This window comes from Salvia hispanica, chromosome 1 (assembly GCF_023119035.1).
Source record: "Salvia hispanica cultivar TCC Black 2014 chromosome 1, UniMelb_Shisp_WGS_1.0, whole genome shotgun sequence".
Taxonomy (NCBI): Eukaryota; Viridiplantae; Streptophyta; class Magnoliopsida; order Lamiales; family Lamiaceae; genus Salvia; species Salvia hispanica.
In genome coordinates, this window is record NC_062965.1 from 41,799,395 (window position 1) to 41,813,505 (window position 14,111).

Consider the following 14,111-nt stretch of genomic DNA (forward strand, 5'->3'; position numbering starts at 1 on the left):
GATACTTGGTTGGCGCAGGCGTGCCACCAGATGACGAGCAACCCGGGGCGTCATATGTACACCTGCCACCTCATCGGCGCTTACCTCCAGAGAAATATAGACATGAGAATTGCCAAGGCCGCTCCACTAGTAGTCATGTGCGAACCCCCAGAGGTGTTTAGTGTTGATTATTTCTTCAACAAGGGGTTGCTGCAGACTCAAGGCACCAAGACTCTCTTCTATTCGTTGGGAGACAAGGTGAAGGCAGAGCCGGAGGAAGCCGAGGAAGCCATGCCGAGTGAAGAGGTTGAAGAGCTGCGCAAGGAAGTCCAGGACGTGAAAAAGGAGATATGCCGTTCTTTTCGTTTTTTTTCATTTACCTGTTATATATGTGTTTAATATTTGTTATATCTTCTCCCACTTAGCCCACTGCGTGGTCTAAGTGTCAGAAGTTTGTGTTTTCTGTTGTTGTGTTTGTTTTCCTATGTTTCCTGTGTTTCTTCACCCACTTAGCCCATTGCTTGGTCTAAGTGTGAGAAGTTTTATTATTTTGTTTTATTATTTTGCATTGATCTCTCTGTTCCCCCCTTCACGACGATGGCTTAGGGACAAGCTTGAGTGAAGTGGGAGGGGGAGAGGAGTCAATGCATTACCCGTGTTGCATATTAAGAGTCTGTTAGTCTTAAGTGTTGTCACATGAGCCAGTGGATATAATACGGCATGATCCCCTTAGTGAAAGTAATTGAAGATAGGAGGCATTTCAACTTAGAAGCTTTTTCCTTAAATAAGCCTAGTTAATTTGAGTGAAGCAAGAACGACGGAGAATGCCTCTACTTACTTAGTTGTGAAGCCCTACTATATAGTGAGTTATAAACCTCAGATAACTTTGAGCTAACACATGTTTAAGGGCCACCACTGAATGCTTAGGGAAGAAGAGCTATGAAGGAGAAAAATTAGGAATTGGGTTATGAAGGTATAAGCTGGACGAAGTCCAGGAAAAGAAATGCGTTATAAGCTGGACGAAGTCCAGAAGAAAGGAGAAATGGAGGAATAAGGCAAGGACAAAGTCCAGAGGAAAATTTATAAACGAAAAAAAAGAAAAAAAACAGAAAGAGGAGGAATAAGCTGGACGAAGTCCGGGGGGGGGAAATGGTCTAAAAACAGGAATGATAATAGCCTGACCCAGGAAGGAGAAACTCTCATAACCCAACGCTTCAGTTTGATAAGGCTAATTTCATGCATCGGTAATGTGCGAAAAATGTTATAATTTGCTGGGTCTAACACGTTTCCTAAGCCAGGTGTGTGAAGAAAATCGCTAGATCAAGGAAGTAATGAAGGAGATGGTCTAGCGAGGGAAAGGAACGAAGTGAGCAGGATTTACAAGCAAAATTTGCGTGACAGAGGAGTCTACAGCTGAGGGCAACAAAGTCTTATCTATACCTCGCTGGGCCCACTCAAACGCCTATATATAGAAGAGCATGCAACGCAAGGGATATAGTTTTTTTTCACTCTTCTTAGCTCACACACTTTACACACACTTGGGAATGGATCTGGGGTAGTCGTGATCGGAAGGGTACTTTCTAGAAAATCTTGTGTTTGGCAACACCGTCCGAGTGAGGGCGAAGATACAATTACCTTTAATTTCAGTTGTTTTGCTTGTTTTCACCGTCGAACTTCACTTTTGGGAGTCGACCTTGATGTTGATGATGCTTAATTGTTTTACCGTTTGTGGATCTGCGTTTAGTGGTTAAATTTCAAGTCATTTTTGCATAGATCTCTCTGCTGTTAGCTTATTTCTTCAATTGTTATGTCGATCTCTGTTTATATTGATGTTGAGGTGTTTGATGTGGAATTTGGTGACAGATCTGTGGTTGTTTGACGTGATGGAGAGTTTCTGCTGTTTGGAGTTCATGTCGGACGCTTGGATCCGGAGTGGATTTAGCGTCTGAGGTTGTATTCGACGTGTGGAAAGATAGTAGTTCGATAGATCTTGTTTTTCTTCTTCTTGGTTTCTATTTTACTTCGTCTAGGGTATGCAGATCTGTTAAGTTCTTCGTTATTATGCATAAATTTGATTTCAAGTCAGTAGCTCTGTTTTTATTTTGCTCATGCTGCTTTTCTTAAGAAGTTTTACGCAATTTTGGTTGTAGAAGACGATGTCACTGTCAGTCGGTACAAGAGTTAGTTATTCTGCCAACTTTTCATTCGTACCTTGCTTTTTCAGACATGGTCCCCACAGTAGGTTTATTTCCTAGGTCTAGCTGTTAGTTTAAGAATTTTTTTAAAAGTTCCCAAGTCAAGTTAATTTTTGATTTTCCTCAACGCAAGAAAATGCGTGGCAGCAGCCAACACCAAAAACACTCCCAAATCCTTGAACATGAGTATTACGCATCCTTCTCTGTGGGATCGATCCCTACTTCCCTATACTAGGTTTAGTAAAGTGGTTGAGGGTTTTTTGAAAGAAAAAGTGCTCTGTGTGTCCGACGACCGGGATTCCTCGCGACCCACGAGTTCCTAGACCGAGTGATCTGGTGGACTTGCTGGATCTAGGGAACCTGCTATTTCCTATTTGAACGCATAGAGAAAAGCAACCTTTCAGGGTCCCACTACGGTTTAGAATGTTTTGAAATATGTACTTGATAAATGTTGGTATTCAGAATTATATAATGTGTGTTTTATTTACTTGACGTGTGGATTATTCATTTTAAATTTTGAATTTATTTATAGTAAGTGTATAAGTCATAAGGGTTGAGGTGTGACACGCCGCGGGAGCTATTGCCCGACGATCACTCCGGTGTCAAACAACCGCTGACTCCACGACACAGTTTCATAACTATCCCTAGCCGCCACAACCCTACTTCCAGCAACGTCCCGAAACCTACCGGCAGCCACCACTGACCGCAGCCGCCGCCGCAGACCTACCCTACCAAATTATCAGCCCGTTGGACAAAAGCGCTGCACTGGGAAGACCCCGCTCGTCTGGCCACAACCACCCCCACAACACTCACAGCCCGGCTGGTATCCACCGATGGCCGCACCACTACCCACTGCGACTGTCCCGATCTCAACCACTGCCAATGGGTTTGTTGAAATCCAACATTTGCCGCACCCACCGTAGCATGCCCAATTTCAGATTTTCGCTGAACCTATCTCTGATTTCAGTGACATAGAGATGTCGATCATGGATGAGGTTCGGACATAAGAATTGCCTCCGATTGATGTGAGAGAAGAGGAGGATGGCTCCATTGAGGATGGATTTGATTATTCCACCGAGAAGATTCTTGATTCTTCTGCTAGTTTTCGTGGAGTTGAAAAGGCTGAGAAGGAGAAGAAGCCCAGTCAGGATCACAAGCGCGAGGAGGAACAAGTTCAAGGGCAGTTTGAGTGCTCGATGCAACTGAGTGCTTTTCCAATCAAGGTTCTTCAAGCTAAAGTTGATTTGGGCAATTCCATGGCGGACAACACATCGCTGAAATTATTAAGTGATTCATTGCATGTCAGGGTGTTGCAGGTATGAATCATCGATCAACATCGTTGGACGCTGATTCATGGTTGATCCCTCCGCACCACGACACACCGCCCCCAAGCTCCGTGTGTCGCCTTCTTGGTTCGATATGTCTGTGGTTAAGGTATTTGTGCAACCTTATTATTTGCACAATTTTTTCCGGTCTGCTTTTAATGGCTTTGGAGTTGATAAAATTAAAGGTGCTACACTGGTTGTCTATGGGCCATTTATACTTACAGCAAACTCCAACCCCTGTAAATGAAGATTTTAGAATAAAAAGGAACATGGAGAACAGTGGCAAATATGTATCACATCATGATGGTGGAGAGCAAGAAAAACTTTACATGAATACGGTCAGAAAAAGAGATTGGAAAGGGAGATCATTTCCTCATTCGAAGTGGGAGATATTAGGCCTAAATGTATATCCGATGCTATCTTGGCTAATTCAAGGAAAATAAATACATATTTCGAATTGGGAGATGTAGTTTTGTTTGGAAGTGATCGGAGGATTGATGAACAGCAAGAGTTTCATAATTTAGTTAATACATGCCTCCGTGGTTATTGGTTCCCATATTGAGGACATGGTGGATTTCAACCGTGGGGGAGTTGATACGTGCATATATAGGAGATTATCCCTCATATCATAATTTAGTTAATTAATGATCTACAGTATCTTTTCATATATTATTAGGATCTTTATTTTCTTGTTCCCTAAGTTAGTCTTATAAATAGGAGATATTGTATTCTTAATCATTCAAGAAATATCAATTATCCTTTTATTTTATCTTTACGCTTTTATCGTATCATTCCTGGTTTGATCGACCGGCAAAGCTCCGGCGACTACCTTTCATTACACAATTTGACGCCGAAGTGATCGTCGGGCAATAGCTCACGCGATGTTCGACGCAAATTATCTGAGTTAAGAAATTTCATCCTTAACAAACACACAAGACTGCAATCCGAACTCTATCAATTCAATCCTAGACATCCATCTTATAGAGGAGAGTCTCTTCTACTCCCTCCGTTCCACGATATTGGAGACATTTTTTCTCGGCACGCGATTTAAGAAAAATTATGTTAAGTGAGTTAAGTAAAGGAAGAATAAAGTAAGAAATGAAAAGGTAGGAGATGAATAGAGAATAAAGTAAGAGAGAGTAAAGTAAGTGACAAGAATTGTGCTAGCTTTAACTAAAAAGAAAAATGACTCCACTACTATGGAATGGAGAATGTACATTATTTTGTCTTACTTTAATTTACCTCTATTTTAATTATTTATTGTCATTTTGTCAAAATAAGTGCGAAAAAGAAATGAGTTAAATAGGACGAATGAAATTAGTTAAGCATAGATAATAAATTTTGTTGATTATTAGTATTAATTAAAGACCATCTCCTTTCACACAAATGGAAGTGGTGTAGTGGTTAAGGTGTTATATATCCGATTGCTATTAATTAGGTGCAGTTTTTTTATTTTCTCGTGAAAAACTTAATAATTTGATATCCAGTCCGATTTTTAAAAATTAAAGAGCGAATTACATATTTGGGACCTATACTTATCACGACGCATGTTTGCGGTCCCTATACTTGTAAAATATCATTTGTGGATTCTATACTTGTACTTATGCACGTTTTAAGGTTCGTTTCATTTTTTGACAATTTTTAGGACAAAAATACCCCCAAATAAATGAAGGGCAAATTTATGCACTATTTTCTCTCCTTTTTATTTCCTTCTTCCTTTTTCCTCTTTCTTCTTTCTGTAAATGACTTGTATAATTACAAGAAAAATTGAGATGAGACATATTTGTCAAGGAACAAATCAAATGTTCAAGTAAGAAGTTTAGTTTACATTATTTTGTTAGAATTGCGAAGAGAAGTTTCTGATGTGAGAACCCACATAAGTCGGCAAGCGCCGCTCACTTGCTAAATACGCACAACCAAATTACCATAATTTCATCCATTCCATTTATCGCTTATTATCGATTAATTAGATTTAGATATTCACTTATTGAAATTCGTCATTCAAATATTAATCTTTTATTTATGGGAATTTTAATTATAATACTCCACATTTGAAGCATAATTACAATGCTCTAGTGTGATGAAGGAAAACGACGTGAAAATGTAAAATTTATCATCATATGATTAAATTTCTCAAAAAATTTAACAAAACACAAGGAAATAAGATTAACAAATGCATAATTTCAGTTCTAATTAAAGAGAGAAAATAGTGTAAAAATTTTCCCGTTAGCCCTTTGGGAGCATTTTCGTCCAAAAAAAAGATCAAAAAGTGAAAAGAATCTTAAAATGTGCATAACTACAAATGTAGGGACTGGAAATTATATTTTACAAGTATAAGGACCATAAACGTTCGTAGTGATAAGTATAGGTCCTAAATATGTAATTCACTCAAAATTAAAATGGGGTAAAAAGAAATTGAGAAATAGATGAACGACAAGAGTTTTTTTAATTCTTATAACTTAAGTTTTTGATTGATAAAAAAAAAGTTCTGTATCAATCAAACTGAGATTTTTAAGGTGAAAGAATCATAACTAACTATTTAATTTGAATTAACCCAAACGAGATTTTAAAGGTGAAGAGCAACAACCGGAGCTTTATTAGGATCTTTTACATGCTTTAAATAAGCTTAACAACACCTCAACCTTTGCTTCCAAACACTTGTTGTGTCTATTTAAAGCACACTCTCTTCACTTCCAACAATTGCTCTTTGCTCATATTGTTTTTCTTCTCTGCAATTCTGCGAAAAAACAAGAAAACACATCTTATAGAATATATCTTATTTCGATCTTATTTATCGTCTCACCATAAATGACAATAGGTTTCATCGGCACTGAATTCTTCCCTCCAAACTTTCCGGTAGCTGACACACAATCTTCAGGCTCACCGGAGTCTGGCATTCCGGAGCTCCTCGTGTTCTCCCTCGTCAAGTTTAGGAAAAGGTATTTTATTTTTTCATTCTTAAACATATGAAATATGTGTGCATAATTTTGACATATGATTGATTGTTGTTAATTTGCAGACAAAAGGTTTAATTGGCTTGAATACTCTCCCTCGCTACCTAATATTGACGACGATGGAGAATCAACCGCAGGTTAGTACTAATATGTTAACGTTAACGTGTATAAATGCAGGTCCAATATCTGACCTAAAATATGTATTCTTATCATGTTTTGTCTTATCTATCGATCTCAGGGCGCTGAGGTGGATAATATTCTAGAAGTAGGAGCTGATAATAATGAAAACATCAGAATAGAAAAGAAGGGGTTGATGGGGAGAAGCTGGACTTCAGCATTTCTGTTATTAGGTACTATTATCATATCATATATTCATATCCTATCATCAATCATTTATATTCATATTCATATTCATATTCATATTCATATTCATATTCATATTCATATTCATATTCATATTCTTATGATTAATTAATTGCATTTGCATGAAGCCAATCAAGCACTCGCAACCCTAGCTTTCTTCGGTGTGGGGGTGAACCTAGTTTTGTTCTTGACTCGTGTGATGGAGCAAAGCAACGCGACTGCAGCGAATAATGTGAGCATATGGACCGGAACTGTCTACTTGTGCTCCCTCATCGGAGCATTCCTCAGCGACTCGTACTGGGGCCGTTATATCACCTGCGCCCTTTTCCAAGTAGTACTTGTTGTGGTATGTATGGTATATTAAATTCACAAATAATTGCAATACGACATAGTATTCCCTCTGTTCCTTGTTAAGTGATTCATATTCTTTTTTGGACGTCTCGAACTAACAAAACCCTATTTAAGCTTGATATAATTTGCATTTGCATTGCAGGGCTTGATTCTACTATCCCTCACATCATGGTTTTTCTTGCTGAGCCCACGAGGTTGTGGAGATGGGAAGCTAGAGTGTGGCCCAAAGGAAACATATGCCATAGCCGTTTTCTACCTGGCCATCTACTTGGTTGCTTTTGGTTACGGCGGCCACCAACCCACCTTAGCTACCTTCGGCGCGGATCAGTTCATTGGATCCGACGCCAAGACCACCGATGACAAGTCTGCCTTCTTCTGCTACTTCTACTTCGCCCTCAACGTCGGTTCCTTGTTTTCCAACACCATTTTGGTCTACTACGAGGATGCCGGAAAATGGACTCTTGGCTTCTGGGCAGCCACGGGCTCGGCTGTGGTGGGGCTCATCGTGTTTCTGGCTGGCACCCGCGGTTACGAATACATTAAGCCAAGTGGGAATCCTATACCACGCGTTGCGCAGGTATTCATCGCTGCCGGTAGGAAATGGAAGGTCTCTCTCACGGAAGGAGATGGGTTATATGAGGTTGAAGGAACCCAATCTGCCATTAAAGGAAGCCGAAAGATCAGGCATACTGATGAATTTACGTATGTAAAATGATAAACAAACATTTTCTTTTTCCATATGATCAAACTTGTTACATACAATTTGGCTGGCCTATCTGACAATATCGTACTAATGTGGAGTTCGGATGAACCATCACTTGTTATCATGTGTATTTTTTAGGTGTCTAGACAAGGCTGCAATCATGATGGAAGAAGACTGCTGCGGCCCTTTAGATCCATGGCGGGTGTGCTCGGTGACGCAAGTGGAGGAAGCCAAGTGCATCATCCGAATGCTGCCGATATGGCTGTGCACGATAGTGTACTCAGTAGTGTTCACCCAAATGGCGTCGCTCTTCGTGGAGCAAGGAGATGTCATGTACTCGCACATTGGGAGTTTCCATCTCCCGGCCGCGAGCATGTCGGTTTTCGACATCTGCAGCGTGCTCTTCTGCACGGGGATATACCGCCAGATCCTGGTCCCGATAGCAGGAAGGCTGAGTGGGAACCCCAAGGGGCTGACGGAGCTCCAACGGATGGGGGTGGGGCTGATCATCGGCATGCTGGCGATGTTCGCGGCAGGGCTGACTGAAATGGAGAGGCTGAAAAGGGTGGTGCCCGGTCAGCCGGTCAGCTCCCTGAGCATATTCTGGCAGATCCCTCAGTACGTGCTGGTAGGGGCATCGGAGGTGTTCATGTACGTGGGGCAGCTGGAGTTCTTCAACGGGCAGGCTCCCGATGGGATAAAGAGCTTCGGAAGCTCCCTCTGCATGGCCTCCATATCTCTCGGAAACTTCGTCAGCAGCCTGCTCGTGCAAATGGTGATGGGCATCACTGCCCGGAACGACATGCCTGGATGGATCCCTGAGAATCTCAACGAGGGCCACATGGACAGGTTCTACTTCCTCATCGGAGTGCTCACCGCCGTCGATTTCGTCGTCTACATCTGGTGTGCTAAGTGGTACAAGTGTATTAAGGTCGGAGAGGATGATGAAGCCAAGGCCAATGCCATAGAGAGAGTTTGAAAGAAAGAACCTTGAGCCTTCTCAAAGGGGGCATGACTGCTTTATGGAGTATTTATTTCTGCATCTTTTATTTTTTCATTTCTGGCTCTGTGGTTCTCCATCATGTTACTGGATTTTTTTTATTTAATTTCGTATTTGTATTTATGAATTCAACAGCTTGCTAGTAAAATTCACATCACAAAATTTAGTTCATGTGATAAATTTCAATGATTCAATCACCTAAATTAGGAACAAGTAGCTAAACAAGTACTTCAAATCCGGGGGCGAAAGGGGGCTCGTGGCTATGACCGAAAAAATCCTCTATATTCAGCTAACCTAATCAAGATCTCGATACGTTAGTTGGCTTTAGGAATGTTGAGGTCCTTGAATAAGGGGCTGTCGACTCCCACGCCCATCGCATTTAAACCATTGTCGACATAGATGACAGCACCAGTGATAGCAGAAGCAAGTGGTGATGCCAGGAAGGCTGCTGTGTTTCCCACCTCATCTGCAAGTAGACGTACTCTTCAGATCGATGAACATCAAGTGACTGATAATTCGAGAGAAAGAAATATGCAACTGCAAATTCGAAAATAATTCTAGCCAAGGTTAAAGCTTAATGGTGATATTAAGAGTTCACCTGCTGATAATTCTTTCTGAAGGGGTGCATTTTCTTGGGAGTAATCAATCATCATATCGATAAATCCAATAGCTTTTGCAGCACGGCTTCTTAATGGACCTGAGTTTTCCGGTAAACCATATTTCGCACAATGATTGATTGAAAGAAAAACAATCACAACACCCGCGTATCCAAAATCACATGTTTTTATACCACTGCATCACTTGTTAGAGAAATTACCTGCAGATATAGTGTTGACTCTAACTTTACGTTTCCTTCCCGCTTCAAATGCAAGCACCTAAATGAACAAAAACTTTAAAGCCCCAAGAAAGAGAGGAAGAGATTACAAAGAATAAAAAGTTGAAAGAAACTTCAGCATCATTGGGGAGATTACCCTTGTATCACTCTCTAGTGCAGCTTTTGCTGAGCTCATTCCACCTCCGTAACTGTTCCAGTATTTAAAAATTACCGTTGAGTACTAAATTCAAAACATCAAGAAATAGGAGAAACCTAGAAAATATACCCAGGGATGATCCTCTCAGAAGCAATATATGTAAGTGAGATTGACGAACCACCTGAAGCAATAGCCGTTCAATAAATCAGTTAGTTACTTTTGAGAAATTGACGTAGATTGGAAATTGGAAGTTGGGTTTATAATGATGCAAAAAAAAGATTATGAACAAGATGTACCTGGGTTTATAATTGGAAGGAAATGCTTAAGCAATGACACGTATGAATAACTTGATGCAGATATTGCTGCAAGATATCCATTTCTTGAGGTATTCAACAGAGGTTTGGTTACCTAGTTTTAAATGGTTTTGTTAGAATAAAAAGTAGTGAGTAGGTCATACATACTAAAAGTAACATTTTTAAGGAAATATACTTCTGGTCCATTAGCTAGCGAGTGCACGAGGATGTCAATGCTGCCAAAATCATGTTCTACAGATGCAGCCACTTCCTGTATACATTTGAAAGCAGAAAGCATCATAGGTCTACATACCGACATCTTAGTAGCAACAAAGACAAACATAGAGAACCCAAAAGAATTGACTATTTATTTTAACTGCTATACCGTCTCACAATTATAACTGACACATTTTATGAAGTGAACAAACCGAAGGTGGAAACACGAAATAACAAAATTTGAATTCTACACATAGGATCATACATTTAGCTACCTTTTCACGAAAATGATAAACTTTGGGATATCAAACAGTCTAAGAGTATAATGCTCATTCAATAGTTCCTACAGAGAGCTGTGAACCTGTTCTTTCAACTATGTGAGAGCAATAACACACCTTTTGTACTAGGCATTGTATGGTAGGACCTCATTCTTAAGTTGAATATCGAGAATAGCCACATATATTATAAAAAAGGTAGAAAACTAATAGTACCTTAACTGTCCAATTAGTGGATCCAGCATAACGTTTGTTTGTTTTTACCTGCATAATATAAAAACAAGATGAGCAGTTTTGTCCAAGAGAACTGATAACAGTGAAATCGTGTGTCATAGTTACATCTTCAGGAACATCTTCTGGATTGTCATAAACCGCATCCAACGGATAAACTTTAGCAATCTCCATCAAGGAGCCATCAGGCAACCTGAATCAAAATCTTCATCAGCTGAGGGTAGTTGTCAAAGTCAATTTGGCATGTTGGACTTGGAGTAATAAAAAATTAAGATCATACACCCGTGATTCGTCAAACTTCCCACGCCGTAGACTAGTTTCAAAAATGTTCAGTACCTGTATAGTAAACTCCACAGTCAGTTCACTTAGCTAGCTGTACACTATATCAAAGAGAAATGAGACTGCAATTTCAGACATTCCACTTACAGGTACCCATGTGCCAAGGAGAACTTCAGCTCCTGCAGCAGCAAGAGATTTTGCGATAGCCCAACCATATCCATTATCATCAGCAACACCAGCGATAAATGCTCTCTTACCTAATAGATTTCACATGTAAACTTAATACAATCAACAGTTTTGAGTCACTAAGAATAAAATGATCTTAACTATACATTTAGTTTCTGGTTTCCTCTTTCTCTGCAGTAAAAGGGTCATGATTACTTTAGAAGAATGTAAGGTCAGTGAAATAATTTACTTGTGGTAACATATATCTTCAAACAATAAAATTCTTGAAAAAGACATTATTGTGGGTAATTCCATACTTATAAATTTGTATTCAGAGATTTCCAAAAACTTGGTAGAGAATAATAGTACTTTGCTCTGTTTCATTGATGGCCTAGCTTTGTATAACACAAATTATATACTGTATTCTGGGAGTTGCTCCACTACCATCCATGGCCACACCTGTGCCTACTGATGTGAAAAGGCAATATCCAGTAATGGTACCTAATTCCATAATCAAATAATCATCGTTGTTTTAAATTGTATTGTTCACTCGCTCTCTGCTATATTCATTTACAACTCCTGTGCATTTAAATGCTACTCCACTAATCTTCCTCCATATTACTATAAAGGGGCTATAGACAACAGCTTCGTAATTTATGATAGAGCCAATAAAAGCTCGAGTGCAAAGGGAATTATATATCTGTGTGACTTTACCAGTATGCTAACTAAGTCTGATTCATAGTTAGGTGATAAAGGATAATAAACCTTTCAGATTGATGGATAGCCCAGATGCAGCCTTGCTTTCACCAGTTTCAGACATTGCTCTAGTCTCTGCTTTGTCAAATCTTGCAGGTGAAGAAGTGAACGGACGGCTGAAATGTTGAGCAGATGATAAATGACAGGCACTGGAGAGTTTGGCCCACGATGCTGTCAATGATTTAATACCAATATCCGCCACGTTTCCTTTTAAAATGTTTTTAGCTGAAAAAATACAGGGTTTTGATCCTGCAATCTGCAAGCTTGAAGCAGCAGTAGCTGCCATCGTCGATTATACAATTATAAAGGTTAGAGCTGTGACCTGCATCATATACGAAATATATTGCTTATTAACAAAGGGAAAACAAAACAATTGTTCAGAAAGCACCAAGCAATATTCCCAAACCAAGAAGGCAGGCATCTACACCTCACCACTTGATTACTTAGAAACTAAAGGTGCCAGATTGAGCATAATTGGTCAGAAAACACTTTCACATTCATCAATTTTACCCAGAAAGAGTTAGATAACATCCCATCAGAAACTTCCACAAGTAATAAATAGATTAACTGAGTTAGCCAGCTGAAGAATTTCCTCTTCTTCAAGTCAACTAAAAAAGAACCTTTTTAGCATTGCCAGTATCTCTAAGTCTCAAGAATGACAGTCTTCACTTGATAACAAAGAGTAGTAAACTAGATGGACCACATTAGCACCATTACTTGACATTTTGCAAACTTCTTCAATAGCTAGAAAACTAATACTCCCTCCGTCCCGCTTTAGCAGTCCCAATTAGTCTTTCCAATTTAAGTAGGATATGATCTAGTTTATACCACTCGTTGCACAAATTAAGCTAATCGATGAGCATATACCACAACTACCTTTCACATCCTGAAATTTGAAAATTATTATACAAATAAGGCCAAAAAGCTATGGATTCTTCCCACATTTTTCAGTTATTCATTTCACAGTGAATAGATAAAAAGGTAAAACCTTAGCCAAATTGAGTAGTCATTTATCTTTCATATATTCATGTTTATACTAGTATGTAAATGGCAAACAATTTGAACTCACGAATAGCACAGAGGAAAATTAAAACGGCGAAGCTCGCTAACAATTCTTTATTCCAACAATGCACGGATAGAAGATGCCATAAAACTAACAAATGCTAAAGGGGCTACGCTTCTGAAACCCCTTTAAATTCTACCAGTAGGCTGTCACAAATTTACCAATTGTATCAAATGCTGTGTGTGTATGTATGGGAGAGAGATAGAGAGGGAGGGAAAAAGATAATGACCTGCACAACGATTGATGAGACCGCCAATAATTTGCTATTGGTGTCTTTTTACTTCATTCCTCTTCCTCATTTTTAGTCCACTTTGCATTGGACACCAATTTTAATAAATAACGGGAATATGGATTAAAAAGTTTAGTGAATATATATATATATATATATATATATATATATATATATATATATATATATATAAGTGTCCCATTATATCCACAAATCCACTCTTAAAGATCGAACCATCGAACCCTATTAAATTAGGGCTTTTAGATCTAGTTTTTTATGGATAAGATACAAAAATTTATAAATTATTTTCGCCTTCATCACGAGCCTATTTTAATTCATCCGAAGGTAAATAAGTCATACTAACATGTTACGAGGATTTAACTTCGTTCCAGAATATATTACTTCATTCTAGTAGGTTTTTATTTCATTCTAGTAGGTTTTTACTTCATTCCAGTACGTAAATGTGGTTTCGCCGTCGCGTGCCGTTTTTTCTCTCTACAATATCTATCACCACCGCCATGGCGCTAATATTGGTTTAATAAACACATGGAATAATGTAATAAATTATTGGAATGAAGTATGTGTAGAAGCATTTGAAGTCCTACTGGAATGAAGTAAAAATCTTATCCAATGAAGTAATAACGTTCCTGAATGAAGTAATAAACTCACTTGAATGAATTGCATTTTTAAATGTTAATCAAGCAAAAACCCACGTCAATGAATTTGAATGAAACATATATTGAATCATTTCAAAACCTACTAG

The 14,111-nt window shown here is 38.9% G+C and overlaps 2 protein-coding genes across 3 annotated transcripts; one reads left to right on the top strand and one right to left on the bottom strand.

Moving 5' to 3' along the window:
• The first annotated feature begins 6,176 nt into the window (after positions 1-6,176).
• LOC125220877 (protein NRT1/ PTR FAMILY 7.1) lies at positions 6,177-8,928 on the top strand. The gene is made up of 6 exons (XM_048123037.1): positions 6,177-6,438; positions 6,519-6,590; positions 6,692-6,803; positions 6,945-7,162; positions 7,310-7,869; positions 8,009-8,928. The coding sequence occupies exons 2-6, from the start codon at positions 6,573-6,575 to the stop codon at positions 8,847-8,849; spliced, it is 1,749 nt and encodes a 582-aa protein (XP_047978994.1). The 5' UTR covers positions 6,177-6,438; positions 6,519-6,572; the 3' UTR covers positions 8,850-8,928.
• A 90-nt stretch (positions 8,929-9,018) lies between these two features.
• On the bottom strand, positions 9,019-13,461 carry LOC125220956 (enoyl-[acyl-carrier-protein] reductase [NADH], chloroplastic-like). 2 transcript variants are annotated; one of them, XM_048123149.1, is made up of 13 exons: positions 13,349-13,461; positions 12,066-12,378; positions 11,283-11,392; positions 11,137-11,192; positions 10,965-11,049; positions 10,842-10,889; positions 10,331-10,405; positions 10,138-10,249; positions 9,971-10,022; positions 9,842-9,893; positions 9,688-9,745; positions 9,469-9,567; positions 9,019-9,336 (listed from the first exon to the last, which is right to left on the bottom strand). In XM_048123149.1, the coding sequence occupies exons 2-13, from the start codon at positions 12,340-12,342 to the stop codon at positions 9,185-9,187; spliced, it is 1,176 nt and encodes a 391-aa protein (XP_047979106.1). In that variant the 5' UTR covers positions 12,343-12,378; positions 13,349-13,461; the 3' UTR covers positions 9,019-9,184. The 2 variants fall into 2 exon arrangements, with proteins under 2 accessions (XP_047979106.1, XP_047979063.1); XM_048123106.1 differs by lacking the exon at positions 13,349-13,461 and adding an exon at positions 13,126-13,302.
• Between the last annotated feature and the right edge of the window lie 650 nt (positions 13,462-14,111).